This window comes from Melanotaenia boesemani, chromosome 12 (assembly GCF_017639745.1).
Source record: "Melanotaenia boesemani isolate fMelBoe1 chromosome 12, fMelBoe1.pri, whole genome shotgun sequence".
Taxonomy (NCBI): domain Eukaryota; kingdom Metazoa; phylum Chordata; class Actinopteri; order Atheriniformes; family Melanotaeniidae; genus Melanotaenia; species Melanotaenia boesemani.
In genome coordinates this window covers 18,051,079-18,073,684 of record NC_055693.1, presented here as the reverse complement: position 1 = coordinate 18,073,684, position 22,606 = coordinate 18,051,079, and the positions used below count along the sequence as shown (strand labels likewise).

At 37.8% G+C, this 22,606-nt stretch overlaps 2 protein-coding genes across 4 annotated transcripts; one reads left to right on the top strand and one right to left on the bottom strand.

Moving 5' to 3' along the window:
- The first annotated feature begins 928 nt into the window (after window positions 1–928).
- Window positions 929–8,693, top strand: gorasp2 (golgi reassembly stacking protein 2). Its single transcript, XM_042001883.1, has 10 exons — window positions 929–1,091; window positions 5,331–5,411; window positions 5,513–5,716; window positions 5,797–5,883; window positions 5,960–6,090; window positions 6,327–6,459; window positions 6,546–6,678; window positions 6,817–6,900; window positions 6,986–7,084; window positions 8,111–8,693. The coding sequence occupies exons 1-10, from the start codon at window positions 1,029–1,031 to the stop codon at window positions 8,356–8,358; spliced, it is 1,263 nt and encodes a 420-aa protein (XP_041857817.1). The 5' UTR covers window positions 929–1,028; the 3' UTR covers window positions 8,359–8,693.
- A 183-nt stretch (window positions 8,694–8,876) lies between these two features.
- On the bottom strand, window positions 8,877–22,432 carry tlk1a (tousled-like kinase 1a). Of its 3 annotated transcripts, none has more exons than XM_042001873.1 (22): window positions 22,333–22,432; window positions 18,621–18,742; window positions 18,442–18,513; window positions 17,200–17,238; window positions 16,724–16,799; window positions 16,588–16,631; window positions 16,308–16,403; window positions 16,128–16,214; window positions 15,931–16,023; window positions 13,472–13,582; window positions 13,250–13,386; window positions 12,653–12,841; window positions 12,361–12,427; window positions 11,797–11,894; window positions 11,522–11,603; window positions 11,343–11,434; window positions 11,124–11,213; window positions 10,862–11,031; window positions 10,645–10,780; window positions 10,163–10,274; window positions 9,963–10,070; window positions 8,877–9,880 (listed from the first exon to the last, which is right to left on the bottom strand). In XM_042001873.1, the coding sequence occupies exons 2-22, from the start codon at window positions 18,735–18,737 to the stop codon at window positions 9,710–9,712; spliced, it is 2,187 nt and encodes a 728-aa protein (XP_041857807.1). In that variant the 5' UTR covers window positions 18,738–18,742; window positions 22,333–22,432; the 3' UTR covers window positions 8,877–9,709. The 3 variants fall into 3 exon arrangements, with proteins under 3 accessions (XP_041857807.1, XP_041857808.1, XP_041857809.1); XM_042001874.1 differs by lacking the exon at window positions 22,333–22,432 and adding an exon at window positions 22,057–22,247; XM_042001875.1 differs by lacking the exon at window positions 17,200–17,238.
- Window positions 22,433–22,606: the final 174 nt, after the last annotated feature.

Below are 22,606 nucleotides of genomic sequence, written 5' to 3'. Positions count from 1 at the left end.
ATTAAATGCTTCTTGTCAAGTTCTTCACAATGACCCATTAATTTCCTGTGCAGACAATGGAACAGCTTTGTTGAAAAGAATCACTGATACAATTATTCAGTGTTTTATTAATGTGAAAACAATTTAGACATGTTGTTAATCATGTTTGACTAGAATGTAAAAGAAAAAAAGATTCTTACAATTTTAAGTTTCAGACTTACTTTGAAATTAAGAAGTGTGTTTACAGCTGTGAGGAGGGATTATGTGAAGTTACAGATATGGAGAAAGACAGTGGAAATTTCTGTAAGGCTTTGCTGGGTAAAACCTAGTTATCAGGGATGAAAAACCTTTTTTCAGATATGTAACCACTGAATAATCCACAGCACTCTTTTGTTCACATTTGCCCTTAAAAGACAGTGTTGATTTAGAGGGAGTGTGGATACCAGCCAATCCACCAGACATGGCCCAAATATACATTTTCCTTGTCAAAGCCCATTTTAAAAATGTTTATCACATCTGGCTGATATAACACATCCCATGACCCAAGGATGACATAGTTTATGAATGTTGAGCCATGTCTAGCTCACTTAACACTTGCGGGCACCATAGCTGAACCATATATGTCAAAAGAAACCCAGATTAGGGCCAAATTACCAGAACATACTAGGATGGTTTATACACAGTGAACTGGGCATCACAAGATAGTAGGAACCAATGTGTAATAGCGCAAGTTTTATCAAGGTCCCTTGAGACTAATGATGCTGCCTTGGTTGACTTAAACAAGGCGGGGTTAATTTATAATTAAAAGAAAAGAAAAGAAAAAGAAAAAACAGAACGAAAGAAAAAGAAAGAAAGAATACGACAACCTTTCTCCAAAACAAACAAACAAAACAAAAACAAAAACGTGCTGTCATCACGCAGCTGTGAGGGAGGAGGAAATGTTGCGCGACAGGAAGTGCTGCAGGAAACCAGGAACCACGGGAATCTCGACATGATTTGGCGCAGAGCCCTTTGCTAAACAGCACAGGTATCCCATAATTTAGAGGAAGATGGGAGACTCCCAGAGTGTCCAGATACCAGGTGGAGGGACTGAAGGCTACCACGTCCTCAGGGTAAGAACAGGTGTGATGTCGCCGCGTGAGCTTGTTCAGCTCCTGCTACCCATTCAGCAGCAGGATTCATTCTGCTCACCTTGGTCCTGTTTCTAGGAAAACGCGGACTATATCCAGATAAATATTTACATTGTCATGTAGTGTTTATTATTTGATAAGAACCATGAAGAGAATTCATAGGAGCAGTTCGCCACATTGCCACAGCTAGTAGATGCTAAATGAATCTGAATAAAGAGATGCACCGCACAGAGCAGCGGCGTGATGCAGGTTCTGTCCTGGCCTACACGAACCTATCATCTGTAATGCCGTTTAAACCTTGTGTTTTGGAGTAAGATACTCGATATGATTATTGTCCATACGTGCCGACATCACCATCATCATCAGATTCATCCCTGCTACGTGACAGCTTTCAGCTGAAAACTCTGACCTACATGATTGCAGAATAACCGGTGTGGCTGCTGTGTGACAGGACGGGTGTGTATTTTTGAAAAACTGATATCCACGCCCTTACACAGACCTGTGCATAGGTTCTGAAGTACACCCTATAAACACTTTTTAGTATGGCCACACGAATGACTGTTCTTAATTTATGATTACAGAAAACTGCAGAAAAGTAATAAATTTACTATTGAGATCCCAAAACTAAGAAACATGTGGTATATTCTGCTTAAAACAATATCAGGGATTATTGTTGTAAATAAAGTATGAATACAAACAGATCCAATACTAGACTAGTACAGGTACTATATATGGAATGTATTAAAGGTATAAAAAATCAGGTACTAGGAGATAAAATAAAGGGTTAGGTGTCAAAGCAAATTGAATTTTTATTATAATTATGGCTTCCAAGAAAAAATAGATTTTTTTCCCCCAAGTTAAATGTGTGCAACGTTCAAGAAAATCTCCAGTTAAAAGACCAGCTTTACTTTAATGTATACATTTATATTTCCAAACTCAGTTTTAGTGCTGACCAAAATCTTCATAACTTTTCTTTTCCCAAAATCTGGCACTCCAAAGACCTGGCCATGATCAGTGTTGGCTAAACAGTGCTCTTATGATCCTCATGATACAATTTCTGTCACAGCTGGCCACCAACTGTATTTAGGTTTAATACAAAAATGACCCTTTAACTGCTCTGTTACGAGATAAATATGCATTATTGCTTCATAAAGAAAGTGCAGTACTTTTGGGTCAGTACTTTGTATGAGGCAGATAGCTTAAACATAAGTTTTTACATCAGTATCAGAAGAGAAACCATAAGATGCATTACCATGGTTAAAATCAATACTCTTTATATACTTTATTTTCTTATACTGTATTCTTTGAGCTTTGCAAACTATTTAAAATAAAAGAGCATCTGTTAAATGTCGCCACGGTAAAACGTGGTTTTCGTCATACTGAGTGTGACTCATTAGCTGTTGAGGAATATTGAAAGGCCGCTCCACAAAACTGTAGAACTGGTTATACACGGTCTATTGACAAATCAAGCATACTTTCAAGGAAAGTTATTTACGGTACGTCACAAGGGAAACCTGTGCTTGCAGACTATCTTTGTACCAATAAGTACAAAAATGTATTTTTACTTTATTTAAATGACATCTGTACTGCATCTAAAATATTAAAATGCACAATGTTTGCAGACAACAAAAAATGATGTAGTTCAGGACATGATATAATGCAGTTGTTAAAGTAGAAAGGGAGTTGATGGCGGTTTGATTTGAATAAATTATCACTTAATGAAAACAAGACTAAATTCATGGTTTTTGGAGGCGGTAGGGCTCATTATGACAATAAGTTGTACTTAAATTGAACAAGTCTACAAAACAACGTTTTTGGAAGTGATTACTGATCACAAGCTATGTTGGAAGCCACATATAGATTATATCAAGCGAAAAGTATCCAAATCTATTGCAATACTTTATAAAACAAGGGAATTATTAAATAAGTATTGCCTGCTTGTATTATAAAACTGACTATAATGCCTTATATGTCATATTGTGTTGAAATATGGGGAAACATACATAAAATAAATATAGATCCAGTTATTAAACTTCAGAAAAAAGCTATTTGGACAATAAAAAATGGGCTATTATGAATCAACTAATAAACTTTTCATACGTTGTAATGTTTTAAAATTTGTGGATATTGTATTGTTAGAAATGATGGAAAATGTTTTGCAAGTGCTGAGGAATAGAGTTCCAAGTAGCATTAAATCCTTTTTTACTCAGAGAAGGAAATATCAGTTTGAGAGGATAATTTATGTTTAAGATTTGTACAAATGTTAAAAAAAAGATGTGTCTCAGTTTTGGGGGTCAAGTTATGGAATGGACTAAGTACCGAGCTGAAAATTTCTAGCTCTCTGATATTGTTTACAAAGAGCTTAAAAAAATAAAAATAAAAAAAAATCAATGATTATGTGATGATTGTGATTTGTGGATAACTACAAACTCTATTTATTTAAAGAAATAAATTTAGGTTTGTAAGTAGTATGTTGCGGGGCCATCGCTGATTATCATTTAATTCATTGGGAAAGATACTAGGATAGGCATAAATAAGCTATGAGTTGATGAATTGATGTGGTTAAATTTGACTGTGTATACTTAACCAAAATAAAGATGAAGATGAGAATGATTTAAACTAACGAATTATGTTTGTCTTTTTACAGTAAAAAGGACAAAAAGACTTGAAATAGAAAGACATTACTGGATGTAGAGATAGGATTAAATACGTGTTATTTAGGGACATTCCTTGACAACTTTTAGTCACTTGCTGTTTGTTCTTCTGACCAGTCTTTTCTAAACATGTTTCATCTGTGGTCTCTCCATCTATTTATCTGAACATGGTTTTTCCTACTTGGGTAAAATTAGAATATTTTAGGTATGAATGGTTTTCATCGCTGTAATTTCTTTTACAAGGTCCAACGCATAATCCGGTCATATTTAAAGCTACAGTGTGTAAGAATTACTAACATCGAGAGGTAAAGATGGGCATAGAAATTACTTGAATGCAAAGCGCATTTGTAAATGAATGGTGGCTGTCTGTGGCCAAAATTCTTCCAAGCGTAACATGTTTTCATCTGTGGTGGATCCACTGGCCTCAGGTGCAGCGATGACTGTGCCACAGGTAATTGCTCCAAAGTTGTGTACATGTGTACTATCTTCTATGTGTCTTTTAAGGCATTATTTATCCAAAACGGTGCTCTAACAATTATTAAACAAATCTGTCTGTGCAGTTTTAAAGGGGCTCAGAATTGCTGTTTGTTCATTCAGACACCATAGTAAAAATGGTGGCAGAAATATGGCACCTGCCCTGTTTGTGGACCCATGGCAAGTAGATATTGAGGAAAAAAAAACAAATTATTTAAGTAAAATAATTATATACCAGACTGGTGACCTGTCCAGGGTGTACCCTGCTTCTCACCTGCTAAAATGCTGGGTTAGGCTCATTGGACGATGCGGTACATACAAGATTTTATTGAACTGTTTCCACAAATTTTCCCCCAAAATGCTCAGGTTTTACAGTTTTCTTTATTCAAAACAAATTATTAATGGGTTAGTGCCCTTTGAAAATTTGATAGACTTTGACAAATTTTTATATTTGTGTTAACCTTTTTTCAAAACAGTAATATTAATATACTCTCTGTTACAGAAGAACAAATAAAAGAAAAAATTATTTTTATCTGTTTTAGGTCTTTTTCTTGGTCCTGACTGTCATTATAAAACTCTACTTTAGTGGGACAGCTGAAATATTTTAGTATTTAAACTCAATTCATCTGTTAAAAAAAGGCCAAATCATAAAGGAAATGGTTATATTGTACATGCTTACGTACGTTAACAGCTCTCATTCTCAGGTGTTCAGCAACATTGTTATTCAATAAACTCAATGTTTATCAGTGTGTGGATTAATCTCCAGCATGCTTCCTCACAGGGGTGATGTCTAATAATGACATTAGGAAAAAAGCATTTTGGTACTTATATCATTTATTTTCCTTCTAGGATAAATAATATTTTTATCTTCCAGCTTGTCACCTACTATTTTAAATGTTAACTTTATCTTGATGGATTTAGATTTAAAGACACACACACACACACACATACCTAAATAGCTGTAGTGTTTGATTTAATGATTGGTGAAACCACTATTTAATATGTCACCCTGGTTCATTACATACTTGTTTGCTTTGGTTTTCTGGTATTAATTGGATGGACCCAGTAATCTTCTGATGCCACAACTTTGCAGGTCCAAGAGAATTCGCCAGGCCACCGTGCAGGACTGGAGCCATTCTTTGATTTTATCCTCTCAGTTTGTGACACTAGACTGGTAAGTGTAGAATAAATTAATCAATTTAATGAATTAATTTCATGCAGCTTCAAGAATTATTACTAATTGATGTAAATATATTGTTTGTTAAAAAAAAAAAGAACAAGGACAATGATACTCTCAAAGAGCTGCTGAAAATGAATGTGCAGAGGCCCATCAAGATGCTGCTGTACAGTAGCAAATCCCTCGCTGTGAGGGAGACCACTGTGACGCCCAGCAACATTTGGGGTGGCCAGGGGCTTCTGGGTGTCAGTATTCGCTTCTGCAGCTTCGAGGGAGTTAATGAAAATGTTTGGCATGTCCTGGTGAGTGTGCAGGCCAGACTCATGCTTTCTTTTTGACTCAGTTCAATGAACTAATTGTTTCATGTTGCTTTTGAGTTCAGGAAGTGGAGCCAAACTCTCCAGCAGCCCTGGCTGGTTTGAAGGCTTACGTTGACTACATTATAGGGGCGGACACCGCCATGAATGAGGTATTGGTTTGCTGACTGGTTGGAGGGGTAGGATGAAATTAAGAGCCTGCTAACGTGGTGTTTGGTCTTTGAACAGAGCGAAGATCTTTTTTCCCTCGTTGAAACACATGAAGGGAAGGAGCTGAAGCTTTATGTTTACAACACGGACACAGACAACTGCCGGGAGGTGGTCATCACTCCAAACCCTGACTGGGGTGGAGAAGGCAGGTATGGTACTCATTAATAAAAGAACATTTACGCTAGTTAGTTGTCACTTAGCAGCTGTGAATATTCAGATGATGTTAACATATGGCATAAAACATTAATGTTCCCAGTCCACTTGATTAGGAATGTGAAACAGAGCTTTTATTTGTTTTTGAGCAGCAATAGTCTGTAAGGCAGGGTTTCAAACTGTAGTGTTAATACAGCTGTTGTACTGCATTGCTGTATTTCTGTCTCTGCAGTCTAGGATGTGGGATTGGCTTTGGCTACCTGCATAGGATACCTACACTGCCATTTACAAAAGGTAAGAAGATCAGTTTCCCTGCACAGACTGATGATGAAGCAGGCTCTACACCTAAAGATGGCTTCACAGAGGTAGCTCACCATTTTAACAAATAAAAATCTATTTTGATTCATCATGTTTCCTAAATTTAACATTTAGAGATAACTTTGGTTACCAGGTCCCTCTCTCTGCTGTCATTCCAACCATTCCAGTTGTTGTGTCAACTTCTCCTTCAACTGGGTTAGAGCAGTCTCTCACCAGCTTATCGGTCAGCTCTGGCCCAACTGCTGTTTTGAGCAGTTGCCCGACAGGTACACTCTCACTGTTTAACATTTAATGTTTTAGATGATGGGAGGTAAAGTAATGTTACAGTGAGTTACAGACTATGAGAAACTTACCTACATTTTTCCAGTTTTGAAGGAGTTTTTATATAACAATTGTTATTCCAGGAGCTCCCTTTGTCCCACTTCTCAACCAAGTAACCCCCTCACAGAGTGTTCCACTGGCTCTCAACCCTGCTCCAGCAGTGACAGGTTCATCAAATTACTTTGAATTTATAGCTTTACAGTGAATGAAATATAAATTACTTCTGAATTCACTGTTATTATTGTTGTTCAGGCTTAATGCCCCTTCCTGGAAGTCTTCCAGCCTTTACTAATACTGCCTTGTCAGATGTGGGTCATGTACTGCCACATGGAGTTGGGTTACATCATGCAGGTATGGCTTTGTTCTCTGGAGTATGCATATATTTACATACCAGATGATCATTGTTCTAGTCATTTTTTTAAAACAAAACCCGTGAAAGACTCAAAGATTTATCTGTACTAAAATAATGGTAGTTAAAGCCATGCATATTATTTATCTGTGCCACTGACCTTCAAATTGCAAATTGGACAAATCTCCAAATTGGAAAATAATTCAAATTAGTCCATTTTTGTTTGAATAACATCTGGTTAAAATGTACATCTGTTTAAATGTTATTTAGTGTAAATCAGAGATGGGCTATGCATGCTGAGAGTTGCAGAGACAGTTTTGGTATTGTCCTGAGATTTGTTCACAGTGAAATTTTATAATCACGTTCTAATGCACTTCCTGCTGAAAATCCATTCTGAAGTTCATTTTGGTGCAAAGTAAATAGAAATGTATTAAAGCACAGTCCCAAGCTGTTTTAACCCCTTATTGTTTTATGTGGGTAATTTTTTTGCTCCCACTGAGCATCTCTTTAAAAATAAAATACAATAAAAGGAGGGGGGCATAGGTCAGATTCCACCAGCCAGTTCGTTCAGCATTTTCTTCATTAGTCATGCTGATAGTTTGGTTAATAAATTTAGGTTGTAGCAGATGTGTCCTTCATACTGTAATTGACTAATTTTCTACTGTTAGAGACTTTGAGCTACAAATCACACCGGTCGACTGTACTATGAACTGATACAACTTTTAGTTTTTAAAAAAGTCTATAGACCTAGCTTGCTTCCTTATGGAGCTGCAGTGGAGGGACTGAAAGCTTTTTAACACTGGTGAGCAAGAACAGTGATTACTTAAAGCATTGACTTGACTTGCAACACCGTAAACCTGCCCTTAAACACCAATAATCCTCTAAGGGCAAAGGAGGACAAATAAAATAAGCCCTGTAAAACATCTTGTAATTACCAAGTAACAAAGGTGGCTAAAATTCAAGTGAGGCTTCTAATCTAAATCTTAAGTGCAAGTTGTATGTTTTAATATTGTTTTTGTACTCTGCAGGTCCTTCACCTCTTCTACCCCTCACCCTGCCTGGTGCAGTCTCCAATGCAACTCTGCCTCCGTCTGACTTTGTGTGTTCAGCCATCACGATTCCTACAGACTTGGCCGTTGGACACAATGCCACATCTCGCTCTTCCACTATCCAGATGAACAGTTCACTGACACAAACCCCCAATCCATCATCAATGTCCAACTCTGGATCAATAAATATCACAATGTGTATGGACAAAGCACAAAGCGCCACCTAAAGATATCACTATAATCTGTCTATTTGCACAAAAGTTCCTCTTTTACAGGAATTTTAAGTGTATGATTTAAGTGCGGGATGCTGGATCTATACTTCTGGTCTGCTGAAGTGCAGCAAAGCCCAGTCTTGTTCTCAACCTTTCAGCTCAGTTCACATGGTTTATGTACAAAATAAAAATAATACTAAGATATGCTTTTTAACTTTTACCAAAATTGGTTCTATAATGTGTAAAACCTCAAGTATATGTCAGTATCAGTATCTTGAGGGTAAATTTACTAAAAAGATCTTAAAGACAATGAAAAGTCATGCTGCAATTTTTCTTTAAACAAAGAAAAATAGACAAGTGGAAAATTGTCACCTTGTTACACTGTTTTCCCTGCATTAGCCTTTTAGTCTGTTGTGCTTCATATTATTGGTCAAAGTCAGGTGGTGCCAGTACAGTATTAAATTATAGCTGGAAATGCAAACTTGAACCTATATAATATAAAGTCATGACTTACTAAACCGTTCACTGAAGGGTAAAGTTTCCTGGCATTTATTATTATTCACTTTTTGTAGCTAAAGTGGTACATACAGCCCTTAAAAAAGTAAGAGCAAACAAAATTGAACCACTCCAGGAAACTAATTTTAAATTGGGAAAATTTGAACTCTACATATTACTGCTGAAGCTCAGAATTTGAAAATTCACCTATACAGCATATACAGTTTCCAATTTCTATTAATTATTCCTGCATAGGGTTTTATACATTTATCATTTTCTACATTTGGTTACTTTGTGCATTAAACATATGTAAGTATGCTGCTCCAACCTACATGACGCTAGATGTCACTTTATGCTACACATTACATTCTCATGGCTAAGGAATTCAAATTAAAGCCTAACTTTGTGAAAAACAATTATCCAAATCAAAAGTGAAATATCTGAAGTTCTACTTAACAATGACGGTCTTCTCCTCACAGTAAATTAACTTCTAGCAGCTGAATAATTTGCATCCTGGCAGGACCACGGTATTTAACCTAAATGGCGGGCTGCCAAATTTCCCTTCAGCCCCTTAAGGCTTCATCCATCTGCAACATCTCATCAGTCACATTTTCTTCAAGGTTCAAAATCAGTTTCAGTGCTTTTGTCGGACCCTCAAAGCGATCCATTTAGCCATGTCCTTTAAATCATCCAGTCACTGTCCATCCATTGATCAAGCCTTAGTAAACAAGAAGAAGCCTGGTACCCCCAACCCTGCCTGTTTCCTGCTCCTTCTGTTGCCGATTGTTCCTCTTCTGAAGTCCAAGCCTCTGAGGAGCTCCACAGGCACAACAGCAGCTGTCAGTTTGCCTCTTAACACACTTCAAAACTGTCAATATGAGATGATACTGGAGGAGGCTGGTCCAGAGCTGGCAGCACTCATCTGCAGATTTCCAGAGGAGCTTGATCTTCTAATGTGAGGGAGCAAGTATGGGTCACTTCCCAGCTGGTGAACGTCAATCCTGTCCTCTTTCCTGTATGCCAGACACCGTCTTATGAAAGCCTAAAGGTTCAGAAAAGGTGTTCAAGTCAAAGTTAAGTCAAGTTTATTTCTTTTGCTAAACCAGTCATGCAAGTTAGCTTACCTTTGCTTCATTACTGGCAACAGGCTTAACAGGGAACTGGACCTCGGTAGCTTTCAGTATGGTATTCTCTTGCAGAATGTCCTGCTGTGACTGGTTGTGGCCAAAAGGCTGAAAAACAGGGCCACATTTAATGTCCAGGCATAAATTAAAATCGAAACAAAAACCATAAAAAAAAATACAACAACATCCTTTTTACCTACCTTCCTTCCATACAGACACTGGAAAAAGATGACACCCACTGACCACACATCCACCTTATTGGAAATTTTTGGAGGTTCTTTACCAACCACAAAACATTCAGGAGGCAAGTACCTGAAAATAGGATAATAATTAAAGTGTCAGTTTGACTGTTATACACATTCATTTCCAGTATAAAAATAAAATGTAATGTACTTTATATAGCACTTTACAACAACCCACTGATAAACCAAAGTGCTTTACAACAGATTAAAACAATATAAACACAGTATTTATAAAAACATGTACGCTGATTAAGAAAAAACTAAATTTTATATCAGTATGTCAAACTACTTCGAGGTACACGAAGTAAGTTTAATCTGGTACCACGATAGCTATCATGTAGAAGCTATCATGTTGTTATAGCGTTGTATTGCTATTTTTATCTTTATTTATCGACTATCTCTGTGATGTGTGCACTGCATGAAGAGCATTTTCTTCTTACCAATAGGTCCCTGCACCCTGTGATGTCAGGTCCATCCCATCTACACCATAGTTGTCATCATCCATTATTTTAGAAAGACCGAAGTCAGTGATTTTGATTTCCCCACACGCTGTGCCATCCACCAGCAAGATATTACCTGAAAAATCAGAACATGTTTCAAGTTAGCATTAAAATGGTGGTCATGTGTTAAGAGTCATCCATTGTCTTGAGTGTTTACCTGGTTTAAGGTCATAATGGATGATGGGGGGTTTGATTTCATTAAGGTATTTTAGTGCATTCACTATCTGCATGACTATGGACCGTGCCTCTTTCTCTGACATTAGCTTGTGCTGCTTCAAGTAGAAATCTAAGTCATTCCCCTTGCAGTACTCCATAACGGTGCAAAACCTGGAGAACAGATACATGTTTTTGTAAGAATCATAGCATAGCATATCTAATAAAAGATAGCTGAAAGAGCAATAATGGCTCAAGTGACTAACGTGTCTGTGTCCAGTGAGAAGTAGTCATAAAGTTTTACAATCCTTGGATGGTCCAGCTCCTTGTGTATTCTGTATTCTCGACATGCATGCCTGTGGAAAGAATGAGAAATATATCGCTATAAGCAGCCAAAGAAGAAAGATAGAGCTGCTGATGATGAATACATTAATTGTTGATAGCACATGATGGTGACAGGTAAATTTCCACATGGAACTCCATACTTATGATAGTTCTCCTTTTTCTCTTCTCTCCAGTTTTTGTTAAGTTGGTGGATTTTCACTGCAGCATATCGTTGCTCAATCAAGTCAAAAGCCTGTAAAACACAGTGCAGTTTGGTTCTCAGAATAAAACCATAACAAATTTTTGTCTCATCTTCAGGCATTAACGCTTACTAACTTACCTTGTAAACTTCACTAAAGCCCCCTCTCCCTAAAAGGTGTAGAAGCAGATATCGTTCATTCAGCGTTGGGTGATCTTTAAATCTATAGCAATGGAGGGAAACAAATTTACAAAGTGTCAATGACAAAATTCTTCATAATCTGAAATGCAGTTTGGCCAAAATCAAGTCAACGGGAGCAGTGGGACCTATTTGAGTGAATAACAATATTAGTCTTGTGTATATACCATGCTCCAATGTCAGAGGAGTATCTGTCAAAGAAACTGATGTAGACTCACTGGGAACTGTCTTCATTATTTATTCTCTTCAGCTCCCGAATGTGAAGGTTGCGCACTCTCTCCAGGCGCTCCAGCTCCGCCTGGATTTCAGCTTCTTCCTATAAATGATTCAAGCATATGAACACACAAGTGCACAAAAGAAACTTTAGAGTACAGACTACTAGGAGAGAAGTTTATCAACCCCCCAATCAATGACTAGTTCTAAATTAAATATTAATGACTGACTTTGTACAGAGTCTGTGAGGAGCACTCTGTGATGTATCTTTATCAAAAACAAACTAAAAATAAACATTTACACTGTTGAGGCGAGTCAGAATATAGAGAACACTTTCATTCAAGAAAACAGAAGAACCAGAAAATAATCGACTGTCAAAGCAGTTTTGCTACTATTCGAAAAACAATTCAGTTTAAAAATGTATTCTTAAATAATGAAGACTGTTGTATTGCATACTGGATCAAATTACTGCTATATGAATTAGCCCATATATGAAAATTGTGTGTACTGTACATTATAAAAAAAAAAAACAAACATTTTTTGTTGGATATTGAACCTGGTAGACGAACCTTCTTCAGATGTCCAAGTCGCAGTTTAAAAATCTCTTCCTGCTCGTGGTACTCTGCTAGTGTCAGCCTTACCAAGAGAAATATGGGGGAGGAACAAGCAAAAATAAATAAATAAAAATAAAAAGGGCTGGTTTAGATGATTCCTACACAGATTACAGCTTTCATTTGTTACTATCCCAGGTTGTTGAAATGTGATTTCAATATAGAAGAGAACAAAGTCTAAAGAAATGCAGAATAAAGCACCTTTGCCTCCAGAAGTGCTGTTATAATAAACACACACGCCTGGACTTACAGTTGAGGTAGGCTGGGTTTTAGAAAGGGATCATTCTCTGCTCCATTTACTGCCTTGGTTTTGCGTTGCTTTGGCTCTGAGTTTGTGGTTGGTGCTTGGGAGTTGCTGGAGGATGGAGGTTTTCTCTTGGCAAGAAGCTTTCTTTGCCTCTCAATGTCTTCTCTCTGTTGGTTTATCCACTCTTGCTGTCTGGAAATTATTAAAGTATTTAGAGTATTTGTGTCTTCAAAGTCATACTTTAACGTGATCATGTGCAGCACAACATTTGGACATTGCATAGTTATTCTTAGTGTTGTAGCCAATGAAATTATTTAATGTTTTATCTGCAGCTTGAGATACTCCAGATTTGGGTTGTGGCAAGAGGCTTCATAAAGTTACACTAATATTTACACAACTTCATCATTCTTCATCTTCGTCATTCTGTTATACTGTATGCTTTGGGCATTGTAATGTGGTGAAATAAATATAAACGTCCTGTTTTGATGAATGAGAACCTTGGCTTAACTAAAAATTAACTTGCACCTAGAATCAATCAAGTCTGACAAAACTGAAAAGACAATCAATAAATAAGCATAATCTAAATTAAAACATTCTCACTTGACAAGGTTTTGGAAAGCATAGCCATCCGTCCACTGCTCTGTGAATGAGGCCCCGTGTCTCACTGTTGTGAAATGGCCTAATCGTAGTCTATCCTGCATGCTCTTCTCCCGACAGGCCTGCTTCTCTTGGGTACTCTGAATAATGATAATTATTTGCATGCATTAAGATACACTGATATTCATATATGAGGAATTAAAAGGAATGGAAAAACAAGTTTACCTTTTCTATAAGTAACTTCTTGCTCATGGTGATGCATTTATTCAAGCGTTCCTTGTACTTTTCAAGTAATTTTTGTTGCTCATCTATCTGTCTCCTGAGATCACAGTTGGCCTGGGAAGCAGAAAGATAAACATTACATTAACATGTATACAGATTACCATAAAATTATCAGTTAACAAAATGTTCAAAATCTATTTATCTTCACAGCCCACAAAAATGAAGGTTTTATGTATTTATTCATTTTAATCATTTTTTTACTTTTTTATTGTAACTTTTAGTGTTACTGACTAGTGCTGCACAGGGGTGATGGCAAAAAAACAACCCTGAACCTGAACTTTTTTTTAAGGTGTTCCTCAATTGTCGCCACTATAATTGATCTGAAATTTCTGCATAATATTATTGCACAAAACATATTACACACATTAGCACACTCTGCTAATAATGAAAATAAAATAAGTGCAAACAGAAGGCTATCTAACTGAAACGGGCTACCGTTTTGCGCTAACATCCTATTGGTTTTCTCCTCCTGAGCACGAGCTGAACGATTAACAAACTACAAGAAAGATGAGCTGGGACAGAAAAGCTGATCAGCTGATCAACGACAGTTTTGTCATTAGTCAAGGAGCAACAGGAGGGGAGAGGAGAGATTCACACATCGCAGACACAGAGCGACTGGACTGGACTGAACTTTCTAAAGTGTTATAATGTTGAATACTCATCAGACAAGTGTGCGGTGCCATTTTTTAAAAATCACATAAACGCAGAGTTTTCCAGCGCTTACAACTACATTCAGTTTCCATGGTGCTGAAAACAATAGGTTTTCGAGAGTTTTTTCTACTTTGTTTCTACAGCGTTTTCAGTGACAAAATGTCACTGAAAACAACGGTTAGACAGCAATGGATGGAGTTTTTGGAAGCCTGCCACAGAGTTGCACCAACGTTTGTATTTGTTACCGGCACATCACTGAAGACTGCTGGAAGAATAAGAGCCAGTACGAGGGATTCCCGACCAGGCTTTAGCTTAAAGGAGGGTCTGTTCCTACAATCAAGGACCACATTTCTCATCCTGAGCCACAAGCTGTAAGTAAAACAGAATAAGTCTGGTTTGTTTTGATAATTAGTGTGTCAAACTAAAGGAATTAACCTACACTTACTTTACCTGATTGCTACCAGGAGGTAACACACGTAATGATGACCAGAAAGTTAAAGATCAACACTGTAGATAGAAATGCTACAAACATAACCACTAGGCTAAAAACACCCAGCTGATTAACCACACGAAACAATAGATGTACTCGGAGTGACAAGAAATACAGCTAACTATATTGTAACAGTGCATGAAAATGTTAGCAAATAGCATCATTACCTTATGTATTTCTTGGCAGCAGAAGTTTTTCACCTCTGTTGGCATTGTTACATTTGGCACATGTACACCTTTTAACAGGGGCATGTACAAATACATAAGGCGAGTGAAGGATGGCAAACAACGTTATATTGGACTACAGCTGGTAAGCAGAGTATTTACCAGATACGTCCTGCTGCATTCTTTGCTGCAGGTTGCTGAGTTGTTCACTCTCGTTTTGGGGCGTGATTTGGGCTTGAACATGTACAGCTGTTTGTTTTGTGTTGACATTGTTTACTGAGTATTTATATTACTTCAGTTTGTTTTCAAGTTCTACCCTTGTTTGTTTAACGAAAACAGTTAATGTGCATGCTCCCAACAACTACTCCCAGCAGTTGACCAATCAGAGGTGGCTCGCATCAGGGGGAGGTGGGGCTCAGAGCGTAAAAGTCTCATTCTGCTTGTTTTTGGACCCAAATATTAAAATAAATTAGCCTGAGATGAGCAAAATAGAGCCACTTAAAAAAAAAAAAACAAACAAACAAAAAAAAACAGCTAAAATAGGTGTGGGTGTTGGACCCTCTCACCATGAAAAGTGTGAGTGTCCAAACACCCACATCCCCCATGGGTGCAACGTGCATGGACGATGCTAGGTCTGAGGTGACTGTAGGCCCTGCAAACAGTCAAGTGTAAAGCTTGCACAGCCACTTTGAAAAGTGTCCGACCCATACCGTGACAAAACATTTGTCACAATGTGCAGAAACATCCGGTTATTTTATTTTTTTGCACCAGCCTCCGTAAGGCTTGCCATACCACTAAAAGACTAATTTGGAGGCGACGTTACAGTTTCATCACTTGCAGCTGCAACAAACTGGTTGCAGAAAAGCACATTAGTGTAGGCAAAGGGATGGAAAAACAATAACATTAGATGGCCCCAACCCCCAACCCCTAACCTGTTCAGCAGTCTGCGTCCCCCCCCCCCTCCCCTTCACGCATGTATCCTGCTTTTTTTTTTTCTCCCATCACCAATTGCCATATGCCAGAATTCTAGCACGGTGCTGGATTCCCATCATCCCTGGTTGCAAGGTAGACAAAATACAGTACCATTTATGTCTTACCCTTAGCAAGTCATCTATCCTGCCTTCTTTCTTCTCCAGGTCTAGGTTCTTAGTGCTTTCAAGGGCAGCCAATTTTAACACTGTAAGGTCAGTCTAGAGCGGTAAAAACAAACAAAAATAAAAACATACAGTTAAAAACATTATCATGATTCTCAAACTCAGTTTAAGAGCTTACAAAATAAGTTAACCCCCCCCACCTGAACAAATTTGACAGCTAACTGCTTTGGATGCGTCATGTGGTCCCCAAAAGACAGACTAGGAGGAGAAGAACTATTTTGTCTAACCTGCAAAAGAAAAATGTTATTTATTTTGGGACTGGACAACATCAAGTGGAGCAACAAAAAGTAATTCTGATCCCGAGTTTTGGCATAGCGTACAGCAGTGCCCTGAGCCGAGTGGGAATGTGAGTTCTGGGGTGAGCGGAGCACTGGAGGGAGACCCCTGACAGGACTGGACCCATTTCCTCCCTGGAACTGCAGGATGAAGACAGAACAAGTGGCATTAGCATTGCACATCTGTTAACAACTGGCCTTCCTGTGAGTCCTTTTTATTTAAATCATTAACAGGAAACTTAGTTAGACCTGAAGTGCTCAGCAAACACTTCCAGAGCAAACATTTACACCTCCATTTGAATACAACAACAAACTAGAAACTTACATCAAAATAATCACTTATTTTGGGTCCTCGCACAGCTGATTTTCCTGTCAGTAGAAAAGAGAGAAGAGTTTAGGATTTCTTTAAAGGATATTAAAGAAATACTTGAGAAAAAAAAATCTAACCAAGGCCAACTCACCTTGGCTGCTCTCTGACTGAATGTCAGGTTTCCTTTTTCTGCCTCTGGTTGATTCAGACTGTTTCTTCTCTGGAGTCTAAAAGAGAAAATGTTGTTTTTTTTTTGTTTTTGTTTTTTAATAACATAAATACAACACAAAAAGCCATTTTAATGTTTCACTGAGAGCTGGGCTGCTGCTCAATCATCTGCAGTGCAAACTATTAGATCCCACAACATACTTATGTAATGCAAGATCAAAGTTGATGAGTAATTTTACAGATTCTCTTTACTGCTCTGATTGCAATTACCTTCTTTTTTTTACCCCCCCCCCCCCCCCCCCAGGAATAACCTGCCCCTTTTAATTCTTTAACATTACTTCTTACCTCTGCAGGATCACTACAAGTTAGACCTATGTTAATCAGAGACAAAAACATAATAGTGATATTCTGTAACAGTAACAGCTGTTACAGAATATTACTATATAAACAAATACACACCGAATAAGCAGGAGAACTGCCTCTTTTCGAATCTGACCCCTATCACATAAGAAAAGAAAAGATTTTAGGCCGAAACCATAAAAGAAACATTTGGCTGGAACGACTAGGTTTTGTTTATAAAGATACTTAATAATTTAGCAAATGTTTTCCATTTACAATATTACATTATTGCAAATAGCTAAGTGCAAAAAAAACACGAGTAGAAAAACAGTGATACACGCGTCAAATTTAAAGATCCGAGGTAAAAAAAGCTAATGTAATACCTCCAAATGAAATTAGTTTTGACACTTGTTGGCAGGTGTTGCTCTCGTCAAAGAAACTTAAATGGTTGAAAGTGCATTTAACTAATCAAATCAAACCCTGGCCTGAAAATTTGGATGAACTTTTACTCCCGCAAGGACAAACGACAGCTTATATGTGGACTACGTGAATGAGTATAGGAAAAAGTGATGGGCACAGACAGTCCATGCATATACTACTAGCCATTAAGTTGCAGTACATTCTGAGTTTGAGATTAACAGTTTTTGTGTTAAAACTGCATTACTTTAAATCCTTAGTTTGTGTGTTTTTAGTTTTAGTTAAAAAAAAAAAGATGCTGTACTGTCAGGTGAATGCTGAATATTTCATTCAATTCAGCGATATCCCACACACACCTAAATGATACCATGACAGCTATGTCAGCTTGTAACTAATGATCAACCAATTATTAAAACCATTAGATCAGCACTTTCCATACCAATATACATTGGGGGTGACCTCATGTTACATGAAAAAAGATAAACCAACTTCCGGGCCAATTAATCCGATTTACTCCAACAAGACGTTTCTAGGGTTTCGTCACAGAGCCCTGCCCCTAAGATGTCCCTACTTTATTTTCAGCGCAGATTCTGCACAGCACAGATATGTTCTTGCACCTTGAGGCACAAAAATGAATGGGCTCAGAAGCACAGCACAGAGTTCACAGCACCCTAATTGAAAGCAGCTTTACACTTCAAATACTGGGTATTAACAGCTCTCTTCTTTGACATATACAAAAACCCAGTTACCTTACGCGTCAGCTACTCAGCTGAAAATCCTACGGCCTGGCAGACAATTGCCGCTCATTAACTGGACTTGTTTTGTAACAGTAAGATGTGTAGAAAACAATGTATACATGTTTATTTAAAAATATGTAGATGATATTCTGATCCATGCATATGTATAAATATTAGTAGGTTTCAACGCTAACAAATGAAGATTTACCTCCGACTCTTTGTCACTCAAAGATCCCAGACTTCCGAAACTATGATTTGAACATTCATTGTTGGTCAATCCCTAAAGAAGGGGGGGGGAAGAAAACAATTTTTAAAAAATAAAATAAAGGCACCAGATTATAACAAGACTTTCTTTTTTTTTTTTACTATCATCAAACAGTGACTTACTTTGGTTCCCCCACTTGTGCTGCAAGTGCTGCCCCCCGTGCTGCCACTGACCCCACCCATAAAACGTGCCTCCAGCAGCTCCTGTCTACGGGGGTCCAGGCTGTGCAGCTCCTCCATGGTGCCTGGGTGGATTAGCAACAATTCACAGTAAGGCTCAGTTATTCAAAGATCTGTTTAACTGAAGCCTTTGGGATACTAGGTCCAGAGCAGGGAACACAATAGCAGTGACATTAAGAGCACGGTCACATGACTTAAACCCTGCCAGGTACTATAGCCTACGATCAAAATATAGACAAATAGAAAAATTATGCCAGTTCTTCAGTCCACTGCAAATTCACACATTAAACAACTGATATAAGCAAGTTTTTCTAAATAAATAAAAACTAAAAACTTGTAGTATAAATTTAAATCTAATACTACCAATAACTGCAAGATGCAAAAAAATACAACTTAAGATTCAGCAGAAACATTCAGATTAACATAGGCTTCTGTGCCACAAACATCAGTATCATGGGAGTCTAAGAGGAATGGTTCAATTGACAGGCAATGCTGAATACTGTACTCCTGTGGGAATGACACAGGAGCTCCATGGACTTCAGTGTTGCTGCAGACTCAGAGGTGCGTTCACACTAAATCTGCACTTTAATGAGACAACCATTTTGAAAGGCTGCGGAGTCCTGGCATTGTATTAGTGGGCAATTTTATTTTATTTTTTAATCCATTAAAATGAGGAAAAAACATTAATAATATGTTTAAAAATACTACTAACTAGAAATAAGGCATACAGTCCAAGAGTAGAAAAGCAATATTGCAAGAAGAACTGACTGTTTACAGTTCCATAGTCTTAAGTGGCTACTTATATACAGCTACCTATGTACAGAGTTTTTTTTTTGAAGGGACACACACACACACACCACTGCAGCACAGTTAGTTGGTTAATGAGAAGCAATGGGCGAAATATGACACAATGAAAGAGGTTTGTTCAAACCCCTCTAAAGCTCAAAAGACAGATATGATTCCAGCTAATAGTGATTTATGCACACACAACTATGCACTGCAGCTGTTCATCAGGAAGCCTTACACAGAGAAGACAGATGATGAAACGAAGACTAGACTCTCTAAACAGAGCAGGAAACAACATTGAATAGAAATGCAAAACCTTAGCTATAGATGTTTAGGTTTTACACAAAACTTCAAATATACTGAGCTTGTAATTTGCATTTTTTCTTTCTAAGTTGGGTTGAAGCATTGACACTACTTGTTTGATGGTTCAACTGAGTGTTTTTCAGTCATCCCAAGATGGAAACCTATAATGTGGTTTATTATGTTGCAATTCCAAAATACTTAGTTCAACTTCATAGAAACCAAAATGCCCCTATATAATATATAAATCATATCTGCACAGTCATGATCAATTACACTTCATAAATCATGAATAATAAGAAATACTACAAATATTACAATGATGTGACAAAAACATCTAGAACTACACAAAGAAATTTAACCAAATAAAATGCTAATCCAATTAGAAGTGAATAATTAGTCAGTTTGTCAAATATTTTTATAAAATAGCCATTTTAATGCACCAGTTCTGGTTAAATTTGCTCTGTAAATTTTAATTCATCTTTGCTACTGCCTTTTCCTGATAGCTCCTACAAATCACTTAACAGTCACAGACGTCCTATGCTAGCAGACACAAGTGTTTACAGTAAAAATCTGAACCAATCAGGCAACCATTTCCACGTCTTCAGCCTAAAAACCATTTTCCTGTGTGTCTATCTTCTAGTCAGATGTGTTATTGTAGATAGCATGTACCTTGCAAGGAACTTGCTATGTACATGCTAGCTATTCTGCACAATTCAAGAGCAAAACCTAGAGTTTCAATTCACTATCAAAAACATTTCAGAATAAAACTTCATACATAGGACTGTTACACATATGCTTTATTACAGCCAGCAATAAGAACTGCAGTCTTCACCTTTCTTTTTCAGAAGCAGCAAGTTCAGTGTTGTTGATAACTTCTAAATAAGAAAAATTAAGCTGAGAAGAATCTGTAGACCTAAAACACTCTGTACTGCTGATTTTCAGTGTAGTCTTGATCTTGCTGATCGGGACCCATAAATATACATCGCAGTTCGACCAGAGCAATTATACCAGTTTCAGACAATACATGCTCAGAGGCTGTGTGAGGTTTCTTAAGGATTTCCTTCTGTTTCAATGAAGGCCTCAGTGCATAACTGTTATCTATTTTAAAGCCCCTGCATGAGCAAGTGGTTGAACCCTTACAGCTCTTGCTGTGGATGTCATTTTAACTCCATGCTGCTCAGCAGAGTGACCACCTGTTTATGGCAAACACTTGGAGAGTGTTAAATCTCTTGCTTAAGTTTGGTCCACTGTTTAAACCAAAAGTCAGCAACAGTTTGAACATATAAGGAAATGCAAAGAAAATAATATCCCAGTATTCAAAAATTACAAGTGGCATACTGATGTAGGCAGCCATCATTCCTGTCAATCAGTGCATGTTACACCGATAGAATAAGGGGAGAGGGAGAAGCCACATTAGTTTCCAAGCGGAGCTAAATCCTCCATCACTGCAATATCAAATGAAAAATACTCTCAGGCAAGGAGGCGTGATTGACATAAAGTGACAACTACATTGGCTTGCTTGTTAGTTAGCATGCTGTACTGCCCTTACAGCTTGCATCCCCTTGGTGTCCCTTCAGATTTGTGGAGCATCTACACAGTTTTACAAACTTAGAATAGAGAAATACGGTTAAACAAGTATAATAACCACTCAATAAGTTACAATCTATACCAGGTGTTATCTTTCAAATTACAAATAGTCTGATTATTATAGACCTAACCTCATGCTACTACCCGTTTCAACATCCGTCTGTACCGTAAAGATAACTTATACCAGTCACATATACACACACAGTTAACATTGATGGTATGTAAACATTCGGATCAACACATAAATCATTGCCAATGGTGCCGATGATCACCTTTACAGTAGTTTGCTATAAATCCGGGGATAAAACGTTTTAAATTTAAATTTTACTTGGATTTACGAACTCATTTTACTACCATCGTTGAGTGACTGCTTTCATAACGGCAGTAGGTTTTAGAAGGATGCACCGACTGCAACGTTAACATTTCTGCTCTGGCAAAGATTTATCGCCATCGTGCACGTATTTGTCTTAAGGTTACTGCACTGGCCTGAGCACTAAAAGACGGTCCTGACTTCGGTGCTACTAGCTAGCCAAACGGGCTCAATGGACTTTGGAGCTGACGCGTTACTGTAACATTAGCTAGCAAGCAGCTTTCGCCACCAAGATTTGCTCGGTTATTTAAAACCATTTCTTTACGTTTTGCGGAAAATGACCCACACGACCAAGTAGAAAAGACATATACGCTTTAAGACATTTTACGATACCTTCCTAGGCCTTCACCCCTGCCGTGGTATGCTTCTGAAAGCACAGTCCGTGTTGGGGACGTGGAGAGCTGGGACCAAAGATGGCGTCCCCTCCAAACTTCCACTACTTTGGATACTCATCAAGCTACTTTTTGTGTGTAGATACTGCAGCGCATACGACCACTTTAGCACCCGGAACGGGAAATAAACATACTAGGGTACCACATTTTGGACTACGTGAGTAAGCCGACTGCTACAGAGTGAAACTGCAATTTTTTTGGTTTTTAGTGCACAAACCTCTTCACACCTCTGCAGATCGTCCGGGCTCCAGAGCCACCTCTCCGTCTTCAAGTGGTTGCCTGTGAAACGTCACTCAGCGTGTGCAAAATTCTTATCGCGAGGGCAATTGTTTTTTTTTTTGTTTTTTTTTTTGTGACATGACACATCATGACCATCATGACCATCATGACCGACAGCTGGACCTATATTTACTATAGCTATTAACTGCGTCCACTGTGTAAACGGATTAAAAAAGGCACTGGAAAACATGATTTTTTTTTTTCAATTTTAC

What these genes read in the sequence shown, in the direction of transcription:
- tlk1a (XM_042001873.1), bottom strand. Translation starts at nt 18,737, where the DNA reads ATGGAGGAGCTGCACAGCCTGGACCCCCGTAGACAGGAGCTGCTGGAG. An exon ending in TGAGTGACAAAGAGTCGGAG is followed by an intron (nt 17,239 to 18,441) that starts GTAAATCTTCAT and finishes CTTATGTGATAG; the next exon opens with GGGTCAGATTCGAAAAGAGG. An exon ending in TTCTCACTGGACACAGACAC is followed by an intron (nt 11,032 to 11,123) that starts GTTAGTCACTTG and finishes TCTGTTCTCCAG; the next exon opens with GTTTTGCACCGTTATGGAGT.
- gorasp2 (XM_042001883.1), top strand. Translation starts at nt 1,029, where the DNA reads ATGGGAGACTCCCAGAGTGTCCAGATACCAGGTGGAGGGACTGAAGGC. An exon ending in GACTGGGGTGGAGAAGGCAG is followed by an intron (nt 6,091 to 6,326) that starts GTATGGTACTCA and finishes CTGTCTCTGCAG; the next exon opens with TCTAGGATGTGGGATTGGCT. An exon ending in AGTTGGGTTACATCATGCAG is followed by an intron (nt 7,085 to 8,110) that starts GTATGGCTTTGT and finishes TGTACTCTGCAG; the next exon opens with GTCCTTCACCTCTTCTACCC.